Source organism: Chiloscyllium punctatum, chromosome 3, assembly GCF_047496795.1.
Source record: "Chiloscyllium punctatum isolate Juve2018m chromosome 3, sChiPun1.3, whole genome shotgun sequence".
In the NCBI taxonomy this organism is placed as follows: Eukaryota; Metazoa; Chordata; class Chondrichthyes; order Orectolobiformes; family Hemiscylliidae; genus Chiloscyllium; species Chiloscyllium punctatum.
In genome coordinates, this window is record NC_092741.1 from 92,180,695 (window position 1) to 92,203,022 (window position 22,328).

The 22,328-nt window shown below is 42.5% G+C and overlaps 1 protein-coding gene across 1 annotated transcript in view; it reads left to right on the top strand.

Annotated features, from left to right (window-relative positions):
* LOC140462927 (ectonucleotide pyrophosphatase/phosphodiesterase family member 3-like) overlaps nucleotides 1–22,328 on the top strand; it is a 146,083-nt gene that overhangs the window by 92,904 nt on the left and 30,851 nt on the right. The window contains exons 14-18 of the mRNA XM_072556428.1: nucleotides 3,957–4,023; nucleotides 4,171–4,258; nucleotides 7,525–7,703; nucleotides 7,806–7,857; nucleotides 13,152–13,306. Coding sequence (XP_072412529.1) covers nucleotides 3,957–4,023; nucleotides 4,171–4,258; nucleotides 7,525–7,703; nucleotides 7,806–7,857; nucleotides 13,152–13,306 — 541 coding nt within the window. The remainder of the gene's footprint in view (nucleotides 1–3,956; nucleotides 4,024–4,170; nucleotides 4,259–7,524; nucleotides 7,704–7,805; nucleotides 7,858–13,151; nucleotides 13,307–22,328) is intronic.

Sequence of the window (22,328 nt, forward strand, 5' to 3'; positions counted from 1 at the left end):
AAGGGTTTAGTGATGGAGGAGGCCCAGGACCTGCATGTCCTTGGCAGAGAGGGAGGGGGAGTAGAAGTCTTCAGCCATGGGGCAGTGGGGGGTTGGTTGATGCATGTGTCCCAGAGATGTTCTCTGAAACGATCCGCAAGTTGGTGTCCTGTCTCCCCAATGTAGAGGTGACCACATCGGGTGCAACGGATACAGATCTCCCGCATCTGCAGGCCTCACTTCCTCCTAGTTGATTTCAACCTTACCTCGAAACCTCTTCCAAGGATGCCTACATTGAAGTTCTCCTCCTCTCTGTATAAGGATCTCAGTGAGGCCCTCTCTCACTGCACCCCCTAGGACATCTCCTTTGCCCTGAAGGTCTTCAGCCACGTCCTGAAGCAGACTCGCTACCACATTCGCATCTCTTTCCTCAGCAGAACCTGTGCACACACCTCCCACCCCCCCACCTCTGTACAAGGCCCCAAAGGATCCTTCCAAATCTTACAGTGATTTACCTGTATCTCCACCAATGTCATCTACTGTGTCTGTTGCACCCGATGTGGTCTCTTCTATATCGGGGAGACAGGACACCAACTTGCGAATCATTTCAGAGAACATCTCTGGGACACATGCACCAACCACCCCCACTGCGGCATGGCTGAACACTTCTATTCCCCCTCCCTCTCTGCCAAGGACATGCAGGTGTTGGGCCTCTTTCATCACCAAACCCTTACCACCGACACCTGGAAGAAGAGCACCTCATCTTCGGTTTTGGGACCCTGTAACCACACGGGATTAATGTGGATTTTACCAGTGTCCTCATTTCCCGTCCCCCACATCATCCCAGTCCCAAGCCTCCAACTTGGCACCACCCTCTTTACCTGTCCATCGCCTTTCCCATCTATCCGCTCCACTCTCCTCTCCAACCCATCGCCTTCTCCCCCACCTTCACCTTCATCTACCTATTACATTCTCAGCTACCTTACCCGCCCGCCCCCACTCCAGCCCTCCCCCCCCCCCCCCCCATTTATCTCTCAGCCCCCCGGCCCCAAGCCTCATTCTTGATGAAGGGCTTATGTAGGAAACGTCAGTTCTCCTGCTCCTCAGATGCTGCCTGAACATAGTTTTAATTGTTAAATTATTTGCAGATGGGTAATTCTTTGTAGATGGTGCATTCTAATAGGCATAAAATCAATCACAAAGTAATGATTTCAGCTTCAAGCATGATTGCTGCAAACAACCTAATTATAAGCAGGCATCATAGTAACACCTCTCTCATCTTTCTGTATGGGGTTTGTATGGGTTTTACGTGACTTTTTATGGGAATCATTGAATGAGGGCTACATTTTGCAATTGCTAATTGGTTTGGTAAATTTTCCTACCTGTCTCAGTTAATCTAATATCTCCTGGGAAAACAGGTGTTCCATTTGCTTTTAATAAAGGAGGCCCTCCTATTTCTCTTTGTCAGTAATGTCACAGCAATGAATACCATATATGTCAAAGTCAAGCCCATGACCTTTACAGAGTCATATAGCATGGAAACAGACCCTTCAGTCCTATTCGTCAATGCCGACCAAGTTTCCCCAAACTAAACTAGTCCCACTTGACTGTGTTTCACCTGTATCCCTATAAACTTGTCCTAATCATGGACTTGTCCAAATGTTTTTTATGTTATAACTGTACCTGCACCTACCTCTTCATCTGGTAGTTCCTTCCAGATATGAACTGCACCCTGTCTGAAAAAGTTGCTGCTCAGGTCTCTCTTTAAATCTTTCTGCTCTCACCTTAAAAATATTCCCCCTAGTTTTGAACTCCTCATTTTAAAGAAAAGACCTTTGCTATTCACCTTATCTGTGCCCTTCTATGATTTTATAAACCTCTATAGCATCACCCCTCTACCTCCTATGCTCCAGTGAAAAAACCCCCAGCCTATTCAGCCTGTCTTTATAACTTCAACCCTCCAGTCCCGGGAACATCCTGGTAAATCTTTTCTGAACCAGACCCAATTTTTCTTTTACAGCCAATTTTTCTTTGACCTACATTGTGGAAACCTAGATTTTCATTAGCCAAGTGGGGTGTAATTACTGGTGATTGCCAGAACTCATTGAAAGGCATGTGTGAGACATTTAGATATTCTATTTGCCAATTCTAAAGGCAATATTCCGACAAATCAACAAGACTCTGCCAAGTGATCTATCGTGATGCCTAAGTGAAGGAATAACAAGCCTTCAAGTCAATTTAAACTTGAGAAAGAAGTCTCAGAGTGGCTTAATGAGAAATGGCAAAATGGGCATATTCTCAACCAATGAACCATCCGCCTCCACACCCTTTGAGAAGTGAGGAAAGGTGGTATTTCAGGATTCTGAGCTAATATGGGATGGTGCACAAGGTTCATGGAAAGGTGCATTTTGTCCGAAAATTAAAATTTCACAGCACCTGTCATTTAAACGACAAGCTGAAAAATGTGTTGCTGGAAAAGTTCAGCAGGTCAGGCAGCATCCAAGGAGGAGGAGAATCGACGTTTCGGGCATAAGCCCTTCTTCAGGAATTTGAGCAGCAAGATCATATAACTCCACCATTTTGTCATCTGACATCAAGAGTTGAATACAGATCAGCTGGTCTAGATCGGAAATATAGATAAAATACTAAAGAAATTCAACATACCTGTAAGACTGTCACTGTGGCTGGTGGGGGAAATGAAAACATTTTGTGAAAATGATTGGCCATTTGTTTTGTAGTGGTTTAATCATGGCAGATGGTAGAAAATTGAAGCCAGTAGTGATATTCATTGGTAAAGTTCTTCCCGAAGGAGAAATTTCAGAAAAATGCCATCATCTATGTTGATGAGGCAGGCTTGATAGAGAAAAGCAGTTGCAAGAAATGAATGAAAGAAGTGTGGGATATGAGACCTGGAGGGCATGGTCAAAAAAGAAAGTTTGCTCATTTGATCTATGTTCAAATCCCACTTTGTCGACAATGTAGTCCATGATACTGACGTGGCAGTTACTTCTGCCAGTCTTACAGATGTTCAGCCTTCGAATCAGTATATAAATACATTTTGAGGGACACTATCCAAAAGATGTTAAACAAATGGTGAAAAAAAAATTCCATAAGTGTGGAACATATGCAAAAACCTTCACTAGCAACATTGTATCAATATGGCAGTAATATGTGAAATGAATTTAATCTCAATATTGACAAACATAAGTCATGAATAAGTATTCAACCATGTGTTTCTTTAACACTGCAGACTCATGAAATCTTACATAACAAAGGCATGCAGTGGTTTTGGCCATATTAGGATTGTAGGTTCAAAAGAAATAGGAGAGGAATGGGTATTTTGAACTGTTTAGTCTAATTTTCCAATGATGGAGATCCTGACTAAACACTGTAATTTTAACTCCACTTTGCTCCAAGGCTCTTAAAATCTGACTTGATTGCAAGTCAGAAATCTGTTTTCATTAACCCAATTCTCTTTTTTGAAGAGAATTCCAAAACTAAATGGGAAACCACTTACCTTGGGACTATGCCTCCTAATTCTAGGGTTCCTGATGGGGATAAACAGCGAAAGCAGCTTCTGTCCAGTAAACTTCCTCAGAAACCTGTATGTTTTAATAAGGTCACCTCTCGTGCTTCTAACCATCAGTGCACATCGACCTAGCCTTTATAGTGTTTACCACCACGCAAATGTGCCTTTGTTATAGATAGAGCCTTGTAGTTTTATGAAAGCAGGAGAGCCCAAGTAGCTTTCTTTCCACAGGAACGTTGATGAATATGCACACAGTATATTACTTCATTGCATTTCATCCAATTCACTATGCTCCACCTTCACTTTGTGTTGTCTTTTGGAGGATTCGATGTTCATTTTCGTGAACAAATTTAGGCTTCTTTGCCTCCTCTAAAATAAATCAATAGTTTCACATACATGGTTTTGTAATTCAAGCTAACCTGGCAATTGTTTGCATACTTTTTTTCAGCAAACCACCGATGAAATATTGTACAGGGGGATTTCATGGTTCTGATAATCAATTCAAGAATATGCAGGTAAGGTGCGATTTTTAGGATCGGAGTCATCCTGTATCTTGCATTACGCTTGCATACTAAGGACATAGTTTGAATATTGTTGCAGGTTTTGGAATATAGTTTATTGCTTTAAACAGTAATTGTATTTTCATTTTCTTTCACTAACAGGCCATCTTTTTAGCCCATGGGCCTGCATTTAAAACCAAAACTGAAGTTCAACCCTTTTTAAACATTGAAGTCTATAATCTGATGTGCGGTAAGAATGTGGAGATTTTTATGGTGATATTTACTCAATTATGAAGGGGACTTGACAGCATGGATTCTGAAAGGCTGTTTCGCCTTCTGGGAGAGACTAAAACTTGAGGTTGCAGTTTACAAGTAAAGAGTGTAAAGACAGTAATGAGGTGATTTTATTTTTCTGTATGGGTTCTGAGTCTGTGGAGCTCTCTTCCTCAGAGATTGGTGGAGCAGGATCATTGAATGTGTTTAATGTGGGTTAGATAATTTTTTGACCAACGTTAGAATCATAGGATATTAGTAATAGGCAGGAAAGTGGAAGTGAGGCTGCAGTCAAATCAGCCATGATCTTTGCAGCATCCTTGAACACAGGTGAGTTGTGGAGGACTGGAGAATTGCTAATGTTGTCCCCTTGTTTAAGATAGATAATCCAGGTAATTATAGACCAGTGAGCCTGATGTCAATGGTAGGAAAGCTGCTGGAGAAGGTACTGAGGGATAGGATCTATTTATATTTGGTAGAGAATGGGCTTATCAGTCATAGGCAACATGGTCTTGTGCAAGGAAGGTTGTGTCTTACCAACTTAATGGAATACTTTGAGGAAATGACAAAGTTGATTGATGAAGGAAGGGCTAGAGATGTCATATACATGGAGTTCAGTAAGGCATTTGATATAGTTTCCCATGGTAGGCTGATGGAGAAAGTGAAGTCACATGGGGTTCAGGGTGTACTAGCTCGATGGATAGAGAACAAGCTGGGTAGCAGGAGGCTGAGTAGTAGTGGAAGGGAGTTTCTCAAAATGGAGAACCGTGACCAGTGGTGTTCCATAGGGATATGTGTTGGGACCACTGTTGTTTGTCATATGCATAAATGATCTGGAGGAAGGTATAGGTGGTCTGATTAGCATGTTTGCAGATGATACTGAGATTGGTGGAGTAGCAGATAGTGAAGGGGACTGTCAGAGAGTGCAGCAGAATATAGATAGATTGGAGAATTGGGTAGAACAATGGCAGATGAAGTTCAATCCAGGCAAATGCGAGGTGATGCATTTTGGAAGATCCAATTCAAGAGCGAACTGTATGGTAAATGGAACAGCCCTGGGGAAAATTGATGTACAGTGGGAGATCTGAGTGTTCAGGTCCATTGTACCCTGAAGGTGGCAACTCTGGTTGATAGAGTGGTCAAGGAGGCATATGGCATGCTTTCCTTCATCGGACAGGGTATTGTGTACAAGAGTTAGCAGGTTATGTTACAGTTTTTTCATTTTTGGTTCAAAGAATTGAAATTAAAGTGGATTTGGATAAGAACACAAGAACTAGGAGTTAGAACATGGAATTCAGCCCCTTAAGCCAAAGTTGACAGGTCATGTTACAGGTATATAAGACTTTGGTTTGACTACATTTGGAATACTGCATACAGTTCTGGTTGTCACATTACCAAAAGGATGTGGATGCTTTGGAGAGAGTGCAGAAGGGGTTCACCAGGATATTGCCTGGTATGGAGGGCGCTAGCTATGAAGAGATGTTGAGTAGATTAGGATTATTTTCATTAGGAAGAGGGAGGTTGAGGGGGGACCTGATTGAGGTCTACAAAATCATGAGAGGTGTAAGCAGGATTGATAGCAAGAAGCTTTTTCCCAGGGTGGTCTCAATTACTAGGGGTCACAAGTTCAAGTTGAGAGGGCAAAAGTTTAAGGGAGATATGCATGGAAAGTCCTTTACGCAAAGGGTTGTGGGTGCCCGGAAAGAGTTGCCAGTGGAGGAGGTAGAGGTGGGCATAATTTGATTAGATTACTTACAGTGTGGAAACAGGCCCTTCAGCCCAACAAGTCCACACTGCCCCGCCGAAGCGCAACCCACCCATACCCCTACATTTACCCCTTACCTAACAGTACAGGCAATTTAGCATGGCCAATTCACCTGACCTGCACATCTTTGGAATGTGGGTGGAAACCGGAGCACCTGGAGGAAACCCATGCAGACACGGGGAGAATGTGCAAACTCCACACAGAGAGTCGCCTGAGGCAGGAATTGAACCTGGGTCTCTGGCGCTGTGGGGCAGCAGTGCTAACCACTGTGCCACCGTGCCGCCCAAAATGGCACCTTTAAAATGTATCTAGACATTATTGGCCATTCAATTATCCTTCCTTGTTGTAATTTCTTTGTAATGCACAAAGAAACTTTGATTTCATGTCTAATTTCATGATTGTCTGCATTGATATATGGTTATAAGTCATATATGTCTTCATGTATTTAGATAGAGATATGAATGGGCAGGGAGCAGAGGGATACAGACCTGTAGAAAATAGGCGACAGGTTTAGATAGAGAAACTGGATCGGTGCAGGCCTGGAGGGCCGAAGGGCCTGTTCCTATGCTGTAATTTTCTTTGCACTTATCAAATTCAGAGTGGATTGACCTATACCTCTGGGTTTGTATGTACATCTGCTTTATTTACTATTTTACAGAGTTCAATATCCATCTCCATTACCACCCATAATTACCTAACTATTCGTAATGGGAACCATATAATTAGAAGCAATTAGATCCATGGTTTTGGCTAGTCTGCTGCTGCAGTTAAATGTTATGAGTAGGATTTTTGTGGTATTTCTGCATTATTCAAAACTACAGTAATGAAACAAGCTACCCAACCGTAAGGACTTATCGAATACAGCACTGGGCTGATAAAGTTCTGATAATCACCATCTTAAGCTGAAGAAAGGCCGGGAGCGAGAATGCTCCAAAATGACAGTGGGCCTTTCGTTTGCTGCTGTATTTCCAACAATAGCCAAAAACAATAGCCATTAATGATCCTTTTGAATAAAAGAAATGAAATAATGTAACCATTGTGAATTTAACTGACCAAAAAATCTACACATGGCTCATTTTATTTTGTGTTATATTGCATTAACGATATGCAAAAAGATTTGTTTATCTGTTTCTATTTTTTATTATCACCTTCCAAATCAATGAGCTTTGCTGTATTAAATGTCCTTTTTTTGGCATTACTGGCCATTGAGTTATCCTTACTTGTTGTAATTTCTTTGTAATACACAAAGGAACGCTGATATCATGTCTAATTTCATGATTGTCTGCATCGATATATGATTATAAGTCATATGTGTCTTTTACCACATAACTTAAGTGAAGAAAATTACAGATGGTGAGGGCAAGAAAACTGCTATGTTATAATATCAGCACATGTTGAAGTACAGAATCAGATTAATATTTCAATGAAAGACCCAGCAGTATGTTTTTTGTATAGGTTTTAATTATCCCTTACATTAGATTTGTTGCAGATCATTCCTGCACCCAACAATGGGACTCATGGAAGTCTAAATCACCTTTTAAAGAAACCTGTCTACAACCCTACCCATTCCAAGGAAAAATCCTCAGCAACATCTTGCTCTTCGACAGACTTTATATCAACTGTAATTCCACAAACAAAATGCTTATGCAGTTCTGTGGTAATTATAATGATATTTAATCTCAATTGTTATCTTACGATTGACTAACTGCTTTCAGAACCTGTTACATTGGTGTCTTACACAAATATTTCCACTTTTTAGGAATCATTACCTGCAGATGCATGCAAGGAATTAAAACTCTCCTCAACTGAAGGTAGGAAACTACCACACAAAATGTAACTGTATAATTGTTACCAAATGTTGCCTATTCTGGCTTATAAACTGGGATTTTCATCTTTATTGCCTGGGTGGTATCCAGCAGATCGGGTTATTCGTCCTTTGCAAAAGCCAGGTTGCTATTATTCTGTTGGTTTCAGCAGAATAAAATCAGTCGGGTTCAACATTCTTCCTGAAGAAGTGTTGCCCCACAGTGAAGGTAAACATATGCTTCCATGTTCAAATTGGTTTTGCAGTTTCAATTGCACATTCACTTATTCAAAAATCCAGCTGGGTTACTGTCTATCCAATAACTCCTGTAATAATTCAATTATAATTAATTATAGTAATCGCCCCAACCTCCCACTCGTTATTTATGATGCAGGACATACTTCTGCAAATATTGAGAATAATGGACAAACAACACTTTGTGATTTTGCATAAAAGAGCGACATCAATTCCTGACTATGTGGTGCTTTTAATGCAGTAAGATATGCCAAGGCATTTCACAAGAATTATAAAGGATACAGCCATTGATAATTGGATGATCTTGAGTTTGAGGCCAGCAAAGAGAACATTGCAATATTCAGATCTGCAGGTAACAAAGCAACAGATGAGCAGAGCTAAGGATCGTTGTCTAAAGTTATGGGGGTAAAAGTTAGCACCTTGATGCAGATGATGGTCAGAAATTCATCTAAGGGTCAGACATAACAACAAGATTATGAAACATCTGTTTCAGTAGTAGACAGTTTATAGAGAGAGGAAGTGGTGTTTGTGGTGGGAATTGGAGATAATGCCTTCAGACTTTACAATATTTAGTCAGAGGAAATTTCTGCACATTCAGAACTGGACGTCAGACCAAGTGACCTGAAAAGTAGTTTGAAAAGACAGCAAAGAGGCTGCAGTGAGGTATAGCTGGGTGTTGTCATTACACATGTGGAAGCATATTGTATTGGTACAACTTAAAGTTGAATTGAATTGAATTTATTGTCACGTGTACCAAGGCACAATGAAAAACTTTGTCTTGTGAGCAATTCAGGCAGATCACGTAGTTAAATAGCATAAATAAGTAAATAATAGGTAAACAGCAACAAAAACACAGGTACAGGTGAATGCTAAGAGTTTGTGAGTCCATTCAGTATTCTAACAACAGTAGGGTAGAAACTGTTATGAAACCAGCTGGTGTGTGTGTTCAGGCTTCTGTACCTTCTCCCCAGTGGTAGAGATTGTAGAAAAACATTGCCAAGGTGGGATGGATCTTTGAGAATGCTGGCGGTCTTTCTTTGTGGGCCTGGTAGATGGATTCTGTAGATGGGAAATTGGCCTTTGTGATTGTTCAGACCGGGTTCACCACACTCTGTAACCGTCTCCAATCTTGAATGGTACAGTTGCCCTACCAGGTAGTGATACATCCAGAAAGAATTCTCTCGATAGCACACCTAAAAAGATTGGCAAGGGTATTTGCCGTGATGCCAACTTTCCTCAGCTGCCTGAGGAAAAAGAGATGTTGGGCATTTGTAACCAGTGCTTCCACATGAAGATCCCAAGAAAGCTTATTGTGGATGACCACTCCCAGGAACTTGACGCTCTCCATTCGTTCCACCTCTGTGCTGTTAATGTGTAGGGGGGTATGAGTAACATCCCACCAAAAGTCAATAATGAGATCCTTGGTTTTGCTGGCATTGAGAGCAGGTTGTTCTCAGTGCACCATTTTTCCAGGTCTTCCACCTCCCGTCTATGGTCTGTTTCGTCACCAGCTGAGGTTTTACCGACTATGGTGGTGTCATCAGCGAACTTGTAAATGGCATTAGTCTGGTATTTGGCGACGCAGTCATAGGTATACAGTGAGTACAGTAGGGGGCTGAGTATGCACCCCTGGAGGGTGCCAGTGTTGAGTGTTAGTGCGGATGAAATATTGTCCCCAATAAGTTGCAATGTCCCTTTCCTGAATTGATCAATAATTTCTTTTCAACCAAATTTTGTTTTAATCTGGTTTTGAACTCAGACCATAATTAGAAAGAATGAAACTAATATTGTAATACACCATTTATTGCAAGCTCTGTTCTCTGATGTTAACAAAAATTGCTACTACAAGGCCACTGGGCTGATTTTTAATTTTCCTCCTAGTGTGATTCGGGCAGTGTAAAACAGTATGCCATACCAATGAAACCATATTTACCATCTGCTTGCCCCTGCCCATTGGTTGAGTATTTTACTAGAATGGAGAAGGTATTGGCAACCTGCTCACCCATGGATAAATTAAGGTTCCTCTGAGACCAATTATTGGTTGCTTATGTCACCTTCCCTTCCTCTTTGGGGATTTTACCCAGGGCCTGGTGAAACCTCGTGAGATTGTGACTGTGTGCCGGGGATAGATTTCCTCTTCCTTGTGCCCCCCGTCCCCAGAATATTCTTGCATTCTCCCCCTTGTTTCCTTGACAAGCTAACTGGTGAGATAATTGTTAATGTTCGCTAAGTTGAGATGGTATAACCCAGAAAGAAAGATGGATGGAAACGTCAGAGGCCAGAAACTTCTTCAGTTTAGGAGAAAAGATTTATACCAGCAGATGGTGCTGTTTCACAGCCTGACAGTGGTCAAACGTAACTGGAAAAATCCTTCCAACTCTCTGAGAAAATAGAAGCAGGAGTAGGCCATTCGGCCCTTTGAGCTGGTCTGATATTCATATGACTCTGGCTGATTGTCCAACTCAATACCCTATTCCTGCTTTTCCCTGATATCCTTTGATCCCTTTAGCCCTAAGTGCATATTCTACTCCTTCTGGAAAACATTTACTGTTTTGCTCTTAATGTCTTTCTGTAGTAGTGCATTCCACATACTCACTGCTGCCCTAGGTGAAGACATTTCTTCTTATCTCAGTCCAAAATGACCTATCCCATATCGTTAGACTGTGACCCTCTGGTTCTGGACTCCCCAGTCATTGAAACATCATTCCCGCATGTACCCTGTCTAGTCATAGAGTCATTGAGTCATTGAGAAGTACAGCACAGAAACAGACCCTTTGGTCCAACCTGTCCATGTCGACCAGATATCCTAAATTAAACTAGTCCCATTTGTCAGCATTTGGCCCATATCCCTCGAAACCCTTCCTGTTCGCATATTCATCCAGATGCCTTTTAAATGTTATAGTGGTTCCAGCCTCCATCACTTCCTCTGGTAGTTCATTCCATATGTGCACCACTGTCTGCATGAAAAACGTCTCTTTCCAATCTTTCCCATCTCACCTTAAATTTATAACCTTCTAGTTTTGGACGTTCCAATTTTATAGATTTCTACAAGATCTGTTCCTTCTTCTAAACGTCTGTGAATATAGTCCTAACCGATCCAGTTTCTCTTCATAAATCATTCCTGCCAACCCAGGAATCAGTCTGGTAAACCCTTGCTATCCCTCCATTGGCAGAACATCCGTCCTCAGATAAGAAGACCAAAACTGCACACAGTATTCCAGCTGTGGCTTCACCAAGGCCCTGTACAATTGCAGTAAGACATCCCACACTAAGTTAGTGTTTATCTGTGCGTCTTCAGGAGAGGCACAGAGAATAGCATTTGGTGAATGTGCAGGAAGTCACAAAAACAAACCCTAGCTCATCAGTTCAGCAAAACATTATTGAGTAAAGATGGGAGTGGTACTTCACTGAGGTTGACAACCTATAAAGTATATTGCTGGGAAAAAGGGTTGAGATTTTGTTTTCATTGTTTATAAGTTATTTGCAAATTGTCTTTTATCACATTTGTTTCTTTTATTTCATGTTATATGCTTGTTATTTTATTTATAAGTATGTTGGCAGCCTCATGAGTATTTCCAGTGACTGACTAACAATGAAGACTAAGTCAGGTTTCACTCTGTGATTTGACTTCTCCATTAATTTGGATCATAAACCTACAGAAATGTCACATACTTCATACCAATTGATGTATGTTGAAATCATTAGAAATGATTTCATCAATTCTCATTTGTAGCTTCATGAGAAGAGTTTCATAAATGCAGCACCAAATCAAATCTGTTACACTAACAGGGCCCTATGCCAGTATGTTACCAGCTTATGTAATCAATTTGAGTGAATACAATGACTTGCAGTTAGCAAACTGTTCCTGGTCCCACTGTGGGAGTGCGTACAAGCCATAAGTATTAATGTAAGAATGCACTATTTCTGGCCTTTCGTTGTTTTTCTGAATAGTTTCTTGGGTAAGTAATTTGTTCTTGACTCTTTGGTTAAAAAGCAAATAAGATCAGAATGGATTCTTTACTCGTGTTTAATTTCCTAATTAAATGAGATGGTCTCAAAGTGTGTAATTTTGACTATTTTTGTCAGATTTGTTTCCTTACTAATACTGTCTTTTTATATGGTTTGATTTGGACATAATTATCTGTATGCAGTAGGTAGAGAAAAGTTGGGTGAGCACTATGATAGATATTGATCTTCTGCATCATATCTTCCTTCTAGTCAATTACTTATTCTCAAGCACCAGTGAGAAAAAAAAATCCACGTAATCCCTGCCGGGGTAGCACGATGGCTCAGTGGTTGGCACTGCTGCCTCACAGCACCAGGGACCTGAGTTCGATTCCAGCCTTGGGCAACTGCCTGTGTGGAGTTTGCACATTCTCCCTGTGTCTGCGTGGGTTTCCTCTGGGTGCTCTGGTTTCCTCACACAATCCAAAGATGTGCAGGTTAGGTGAATTGGCCATGCTAAATTGTCCGTAGTGTTCAGGAATGCATAGGTTAGGTGTATTAGTCGGGGGTAAATATAGGGTAGAGGAATGGGTCTGGGTGGGTTACTCTTCGGAGGGTCGGTTTGGACTCGTTGGGCCAAAGGGTCTGTTTCCACACTGTAGAGATTCTATGATTTAAAAGAAATTAAAGTGACTATACCTTGAAGGCAATTTGTCTCACCTGATGATGAATGGTTGATTTAAAACATCAAAGAGTCACTTCTGCAAGTTGAAACTTTAAGTATGAATATAAATGCTAGCTGTTACAGTGCAGCATGTTCTTTTTTTCTCTAAAGTTCTTTAAATACCCATAAAGATATTCATCAAGAACTTAATTGTTGAATATTTTATGCAGTTCGAGTAACAAATTATAAGCTAGTGTTTATGGCCCATATGCCAACATTTTATATTCTAATCAATGTGATTAAATTTATTTAAACTGCATGACATTTCTTGCTAGACTACAGTTAAAAAAAACAAATGGTCTAGTGACTGCATTGCAACTAGTAGAGGTTACTTCTATTAAACAAACGTTGCTGACTTTGTATATTATATTTCATAGTTAAAGGGGCTAATGAGCATCACTTGCCATATGGACGACCAAGAGTTTTGCAGAACAATAGTAAGTGGTGTCTCCTGCATCAACATTTCTATGTAAGTGGATACAGCCATGACATTCTAATGCCATTGTGGAGTGCATATACAGTCAACAATACAGTAAGTTTCCAATTAGTATCACTGTTTTGTTATCCACATTGCTTTTATGTGATATTGTTTGAAAATTTCCCTTTGGATAAATATCATAATTACAGAATTGTCTTTTGAAAAAAATTCAGTTGTTTGCATGTTGTTTATTGACAAAAAACAAAGACCATTGACTCAAATTGAAACTATACAGTCATATTTGAGTTTCATGTTTGTTGGTTGGCAGCAATTACATTTATTTGTTTACAAGTTAACAAACTCCACATGAACTCCACACTTTTCTATTAAATTCCATGGTTTCAAAGACACCCTCAATTGTTAACATAAACGGTGGGGGTTGAAGCACTACAGGGATTCTTTAGACCTATGATGACTTAGAGTCATAAAGATGTACAGCATGGAAATAGGCCCTTCGGTCCAACCCGTCCATGCCGACCAGATATCCCAACCCAATCTAGTCCCACCTGCCAGCACCCGGCCCATATCCCTCCAAACCCTTCCTACTCATATACCCATCCAAATGCCTCTTAAATGTTGCAGTTGTACCAGCCTCCACCACATCCTCTGGCAGCTCATTCCATACATGTACCACCCTCTGTGTGAAAAAGTTGCCCATTAGGTCTCTTTTATATCTTTCCCCTCTCACCCTAAACCTATGCCCTATAGTTCTGGACTCCCAGACCCCAAGGAAAAGACTTTGCCTATTTATCCTATCCATGCCCCTCATAATTTTGTAAACCTATATAAGGTCACCCTTCAGCCTCCGACACTCCAGGGAAAACAGCCCCAGCCTGTTCAGCCTCTCCCTGTAGCTCAGATCCTCCGACCCTGGCAACATTCTTGTCAATCTTTTCTGAATCCTTTCAAGTTTCACAATATCTTTCTGATAGGAAGGAGGCCAGAATTGCACGCAATATTCCAAAAGTGGTCTAACCAATGTCTTGTACAGCCAAAACATGACCTCCCAACTCCTGTACTCAATACTCTGACCAATGAAGGAAAGCATACCGAACGCCTTCTTCACTATCCTATCTACCTGTGACTCCACTTTCAAGGAGCTATGAACCTGCGCTCCAAGGTCTCTTTGTTCAGCAACACTCCCGAGGACCTTACCGTTAAGTGTATAAGTCCTGCTAAGATTTGCTTTCCCAAAATGCTGTATCTCACATTTATCTGAATTAAACTCCATCTGCCACTTCTCAGCCCATTGGCCCATCTGGTCAAGATCCTGTTGTAACCTGAGGTAACCTTCTGCCCTGAAGCTCTTCAACCATGTCGTGAAACCACCTCCAAACAGACCCCACTACCAGGGATATATTTCCCTCCCCACCCCTTTCCGCCTTCCGCAAAGACCGTTCCCTCCGCGACTACCTGGTCAGGTCCACACCCCCAAACAACCCACCCTCCAATCCTGGCACTTTCCCCTGCCACCTGTAAAACCTGTGCCCACACCTCCTCCCTCACCTCTATCCAAGGCCCTAAAGGAGCCTTCCACATCCATCAAAATTTTACTTGCACATCCACTAATATCATTTATTGTATCCGTTGCTCCCGATGCGGTCTCCTCTACATTGGGGAGACTGGGCGCCTCCTAGCAGAGCGCTTTAGGGAACATCTCCGGGACACCCGCACCAATCAACCACAACACCCCGTGGCCCAACATTTCAACTCCCCCTCCCACTCTGCCGAGGACATGGAGATCCTGGGCCTCCTTCACCGCCGCTCCCTCACCACCAGACGCCTGGAGGAAGAACGCCTCATCTTCCGCCTCGGAACACTTCAACCCCAGGGCATCAATGTGGACTTCAACAGTTTCCTCATTTCCCCTTCCCCCACCTCACCCTAGTTCTAAACTTCCAGCTCAATAACTGTCCCCATAACTTGTCCGGACTTGTCCTACCTGCCTATCTTCTTTTCCACCTATCCACTCCACCCTCTCCTCCTTGACCTATCACCTTCATCCCCTCCCCCACTCACCCATTGTACTCTATGCTACTCTCTCCCCACCCCCACCCTCCTCTAGCTTATCTCTCCACGCTTCAGGCCCACTGCCTTTATTCCTGATGAAGGGCTTTTGCCCAAAACGTCGATTTCGAAGCTACTTGGATGCTGCCTGAACTGCTGTGCTTTTCCAGCACCACTAATCCAGAATCTGGTTTCCAGCATCTGCAGTCATTGTTTTAACCCTCTTGGTTGTCCACTACACCTCCAATTTTGGTGTCATCTGCAAACTTACTAACTGTACCTCTTATGCTCACGTCCAAATCATTTATGTAAATGACAAAAAGTAGAGGGCCCAGCACTGATCCTTGTGCTACTCCACTGGTCACAGGCCTCCAGTCTGAAAAACAATCCTCCACCACCACCCTCTGTCTTCTACCTTTGAGCTAGTTCTGCATTCAAATGGCTAGTTCTTCCTATATTCCATGAGATTTAACCTTGCTAATCAGTGTCCCATGGGGAACTTTGTCGAGCGCCTTACTTAAGTCCATATAGATCACATCTATTGCTCTGCCCTCATCAATTCTCTTTGTTACTTCTTCAAAAAACTCAATCAAGTTTGTGAGACATGATTTCCGATCCACAAAGCCATGTTGACTATCCCTAATCAGTCCTTGCCTTTCCAAATACATGTATATCCTGTCCCTCAGGATTCCCTCCAACAACTTGCCCACCACCGACGTCAGGCTCACTGGTCTAAAATTCCCTGGCTTGTCCTTACCACTTTACTTAAACAGTGCCACCACGTTTGCCAAACTCCAATCTTCCGGCGCCTCACCTGTGACTACTGATGATACAAATATCTCAGCAAGAGGCCCAGCAACCACTTCCCCAGCTTCCCCCAGAGTTCTAGGGTACACCTGATCAGGTCCTGGGGATATATCCACTTCTACCCATTTCAAGACATCTAGCCCTTCCTCCTCTGAAATATGGATACTTTGCAAGATGTCACCATCTATTTCCCTACAGTCTATATCTTCCATATCCTTTTCCACAGTAAATACAGATGCAAAATATTCATTTAGTATCTCCCCCATTTTCTGCGGCTCCATACAAAGGCCACCTTGCTGATCTTTTAGGGGCCCTATTTTCTCCCTAGTTACCCTTTTGTCCTTTATGTATTTGTAAAACCATTTGGATTCTCCTTAATTCCAATTGCAAAAGCTATCTCATGTCCCCATTGTGCCCTCCTGATTTCCGTCTTAAGTATACTTCTACTGCCTTTATACTCTTGTAAGGATTCACTCGATCTATCCTGTCTATACCTTACATATGCTTCCTTCTTTTTCTTAACCAAACTCTCATTTCTTTAGTCATCCAGCATTCCCTATATCTACCAGCCTTCCCTTTAACTCTGACAGGAATATACTTTCTCTGGACATTCATTATCTCATTTCTGAAGGCTTCCCATTTTCCAGCTGTCCCTTCACCTGTGAACATCTGCCCCCAATCAGCTTTCAAAAGTTCTTTCCTAATACCGTCAAAATTGGCCTTTCTCAAATTTAGAACTTCAACTTTTAGATCCGGTCTATCCTTTTCCATCACTATATTAAAACTAATAGAATTATGGTCGCTGGCCCCAAAGTGCTCCCCCACTGACACCTCAGTCACCTGCCCTGCCTTATTTCCCAAAAGGAGGTCAAGTTTTGCACCTTCTCTAGTAGGTACATCCACATACTGAATCAGAAAATTGTCTTGTACACACTTAACAAATTCCTCTCCATCTAAACCCTTAACATTATGGCAATCTCAGTCTATGTTTGGAAAGTTAAAATCCCCGATCATATTCACCCTATTATTCTTACAGATAACTGAGCTCTCCTTACAGGTTTGTTTCTCAATTTCCCTCTGACTATTATGGGATCTATAATACAATCCCAATCAATCATCCAATGCGGTCTTGAATGTGTCAACTGAACTTGCCTTCACCACACTTCCAGGCACTTTTCAGATCTTAGCCACTCCCTATGTGAAAAATCTTTTCCCAACTCTCTTTTGTGTTTGTTTTTCCAAAATGCATTAAAACTGTGTTCTTTGGGCCTCAATCCATTTACAAGTGGGAACAGTTTCTCCTTTCCACTTTGTCCAGACTACTTGTGATTGGCCAGACTCATAGAAAGTTCCAGAAAACCATCTGACAGGTATAAAAACAGAGTTCACCTGCAGTCTGCTCTGTTGGATCCATCTGATGCCTTCTGAGGAGGCCAGCACGGGAAGAGGTAGAGACCAGCTGACCACCTCGAGAGAGAGAGAGAGAGAGAGAGGAAGAAAGCAGCATTGCAGAGCCACAGAGACAGCAACTGTGTAAATTTACAAGGAAGTATTGTAATCTTAAGGGGTGAAATAGGATTAGGGATAGTCTATTTAGTATTAACGGTTATTGTAATTTTGATCCTAATAAAGTGGGAAGGTTTTGCTTTGTGTTCGTATTGATTTGACTGCTTTAGTATTCTGGGTCATCTGGTAAATTCATTCATAACGTTCTACTTGGAGTTGTCTGTAACTTGTTTAAAGAAGAACCAGACAACAACCCCAATCAAGGATTGCATAGTTAAAATTGGCCTGGTTCCAATCACTATGTCCCTACCCTCTACAAAGTCTAGAGATGTAGGCCTGATCTTTCTCTGATAAACGTCCCAGGAGAAGCTTCACCCAAGCTGCGGTTTCCCTGACTCAGACTTGGACACAGGTGGGGTGTACTGCACCATGGCCCATTTATTGCCTCTGGAGCATCTCAGTAGAGTTTCTTCCTCTTCATCCGGCAGCAATGGTATCATGGCTGCATTCATCTCACGGTATGAGGTGTCCTCGATGATCCTCGATGATGGGCAGAGGGGGAAGAACCTATAGTTTCCGATAGGCGTTCTGGCTGTTCTGAGGGGCCTGGTATCTTTTGCACCCGCCCATTTACAAGGTAGCAGTTTTCAGGTGATCCACATGTTTGTTCAGGACTGCCTCACTGACTATAACTTTGTATGTCACAAGACCTAACCTCGTCTTGTAGCCATACAAGGCCATTTCCATGATTCTGGCACCGAACTTTGTCCCCTTAAGTAAACTACTTAGAGGCAGCAAGTGTCCAGCATTGACATTCCTGCTGCTATTTCACCCTTCCCCATGTTTCTGGCACCAAACTTGGTCCCCTATAGTAAACTTTCTCTCTCACTTAGAGGAAGCATGTGTTTGGTATTGGCGTTCCTGCTGCCGTTTCATCCTCACCCCCCCCCCCCCAACAGATCCGGGAAGATCAGATTTAACTTGGTGTAGAGTCTTCTCCCCATCAGCAATTCTACTGGAGCTATTCCTGTCGTTGCATGAGGGGTGTTCCTGTATTTGAACAGGATCCGAGAGAGTTTGGCATCGAGTGAAGCTGTTGGCTCTTCCTTAAAGCTGCCTTCAACGTTTGGACTGCTCTTTCTGCCAGACTGTTGGACGATGGATGGTGTGAAGCTGTCTGAACATGCCAAGTGCCATTTGATTTTAGGACCATCCCTCACGCACCCACAGGGACAGCTATAGCAGAGCAGCTGATGAGAAGAAGGCTCGGCATCAGGTTGAACCTGACCTTCCCGGAACATGGGGTGGGCCTGAAATGGCAGCAAGAATGCCAATGCCGGCAGATCATTCCAAGGGACGAAGTTTGGTGCCGGAATCACAGAAATAGCCTGGTATGGATACGAGGCAAGGTCAACGCGGTCAGGTCCTGTGAGATACAAAGTTCGGGAGGTGAGGCAGTCCTAAAGTAAACTGTTTCTCTTGCTTAGAGTAAGTATGTAGCCAGTATTAGTGTTCCTGCTGCCCTTTCAGTTACAATCAAAGAAACTGGAACCAAAATTCGACATTTGATTTGATAGACATCACATGTCATTTCAAAGCTCTGACAGTATAATACTGCATTTTTTTTAGAATTAGAATCCCTCCAGTGTGGAAACAGGCCCTTCAGCCCAACACGTCCACACTGACCCTCTTAAGAGTAATCCACTCGGACCCATTCCCCTACCCTACATTTACCCGACTAATGCACCTAACCTACACGTCTCTGAACACTATGGGCAATTTAGCATGGCCAATTCATCTAAACTTTGGATTGAAACCAAAGCAAATGGAGGAAATCCATGCAGACATGGGGAAAATGTACAAAATCCACACAGTCGCCCAAGGATGGAATCAAAGCAAGGTCCCTGGTGCTGTGAGGCAGCAGTGCTAATTACTGAGCCACCGTGCCATCATTTTAGAGGCTGCTTAAACCCATGACCTTCCGTCTTAGAGATATGATATTACCACTCTATCAAGGTTTACATCTAATATTTATGATCATAATATTCAATTTCTTTAATCCTATCCCAATATAGAATAGGACATCACAAACCCGCTATGTCTGCTGGAGCTACAATTCATAAAAACAGAACTGAAATAAGGATATTGGGAGGATTTGGATGGTTTTTATGAATTAATATTCCAGCTAGAACAATTGCCGGGGCTTCTCACAATCTCTTGCTGCAACTTCAGTGGAACATCAGTGGGAGCCCAGAAGAAATGGGGCAAATAGCCCATTAAATAATTTTCCAGTGAGTTCCCACATTTCAACAAGGTTCCCCATGGGAGACTGATTAGCAAGGTTAGATCTCACGGAATACAGGGAGATCCAGCCATTTGGATACAGAACTGGCTCAAAAGGTAGAAGACAGAGGGTGGTGGTGGAGGGTTGTTTTTCAGACTGGAGGCCTGTGACCAGTGGAGTGCCACAAGGATCGATGCTGGGCCCTCTACGTTTTGTCATTTACATAAATGATTTGGATGCGAGCATAAGAGGTACAGTTAGTAAGTTTGCAGATGACACCAAAATTGGAGGTTTAGTGGACAGCGAAGAGGGTTACCTCAGATTACAACAGGATCTGGACCAGATGGGCTAATGGGCTGAGAAGTGACGGTTGGAGTTTAATTCAGCTAGAAGCGAGGTGCTGCATTTTGGGAAAGCAAATCTTAGCAGGACTTATACATTTAATGGTAAAGTCCTAGGGAGTGTTGCTGAACAAAGAGACCTTGGAGTGCAGGTTCATAGCTTCTTGAAAGTCCCAAATATTTATTGTCCCAATCCTGTCATAATAACACTTAACAGGGAAACTTGCTTTATTACTTGTGTTATCTCATCTCATCATAGTGACCTTTCAGCCTTAACCTTACTCAGCTAATTGGTGTAAGAATGTTCTGCTTTGGTTATCCCATCCTGCCTTCATTCCACAGAATACATATTCCCAGTGGTCTTCATGCTTTAACCCTTCTCATGCTTTCATGTTCTTTATTTTCCATATTCCCCCCCTTTGAGACCTACTGGTCTCACCCAGAGAAAGAAGACAATAAGCTCAACCTCTCTTGTGCCCAATACAAACAATATAGGTCCCAACATGGACTAAATAATTTGCGGAGTCTGAGACTTAAAGGGTTCTTCCTCCATTCCTGGGGTCCCTTGGGCCAAAAGCCTGCCCTCCAATAACCAGAACAGGAAAAAAGACTCAAGATCCCTCACAATCTTGGACCCACGCATTCTTCAGAAGTATCATCGACGTCCCTGCGGGGACATATTCCTTGCGCCGTGGCGGTTGTTAGGTCATGATAGTAGAGTGGTGGGATTCCAGCCGAGGAGTAAGCACTTCCTGGGGTAGCTGAAATGACCACAAGTTGCTGTTTCGTGACGTGAACTAAAAAGGACTTAATAAAAGGTAAGGCACAACAAAAGACGAAGGCAACTACGGGCAAAACCGCACCTACAATAAGACTAATCTTGACAAACCATGTTCCCCAAGACCCTAATATATTATTCAACCAATCAAAAGCCCGATGACCAAACCCCACATTGTCTTTTAGCTCCTGTCTTAGATTATTTAGTTTTTCCATTGCTTTAGTAAAACATCCCCCAGAGCTAGTGTTGTTAGGTATAAAGGTACAGCAATGCTCCCCAAACATCACACAAACCCTGCCTTTTTCTGCCAGTATCCAATCTAAGGCCTATCTGTTTTGCCATGTCATTTTAGTAGTAACATCCAATTATTTTCCCAAGGCTACAAGGGCATCGTCAGTATAATTGATAAATCTCTGCTGGTTGTAATAAATGTAATTCATCCATTCAGCATTCTTGATAACCCCAATCACTGGGATGAGAGCTTCCCAGCCCGTGGCAATCTCATTGCAGGCCTTAAACTCATCAGAAATACCTCTTGGCTGTCCTATGCGATCAAATCGAATCGTCAAATCAGGGACATACCGTTGCTTAGTTCGGCGCAAAGCTGACTGTGACGTAGCATCAAGCTGCATGTGTGTCGGTATTACTACCTCGTTTAGGAGCATTACACGGGCACAGCTGCCACTCCAGTCGGCAGGCAACATCGAGCGCAAACCTCCTTTCTTACCACACAGCCACCAAGTATCTGCCAGTGGGATGTATTGAGAATTTAAAACAGCCCCAGATTTGGTGTCCACTTCGAGTTCAATCATATTCCCACAAAGAAACTTAAAATAGCCTACTGGTGTGGAGCCATTTTGTTTAAAATATTCAAAATGCAACCCTTCCCGTATCCTGAAAGCAGCCACAGGAACGTGTAATTAGTCTTACTGGAAGCCACACCATCGCTGGAGTTGCTGCCAGCGTAGAACATAGAGACCTGAAGTAGGAGGCACCAAAACGGGCAAGTTGATGGATCATCTGGGTTAAGAGGTCAGCTAGAGAGTCACAAACGCCGTTGATTACAGGTGGTTGAGTTATAAGGCATATGGACAACATAGTATGAGGGGGTTGCCTTCGTACACAAAAAACAGTCCTGTCTAGCCATCATTACAGCCGTATAGTTGGCCCATTGATACCAGTGATTGTCACGGGCGCGTACCCATGTTAGGGCCTCATGGGAGTCATCTACAGGCCCCCAAACAGTAGTCTGGATGTTGGAGGTAAGTTGAATCAGGAGCTGAAATTGGCTTGTCGCAAAGATGTTACTACAGTTGTTATGGGGGATTTTAACATGCAGGTAGACTGGGAGAA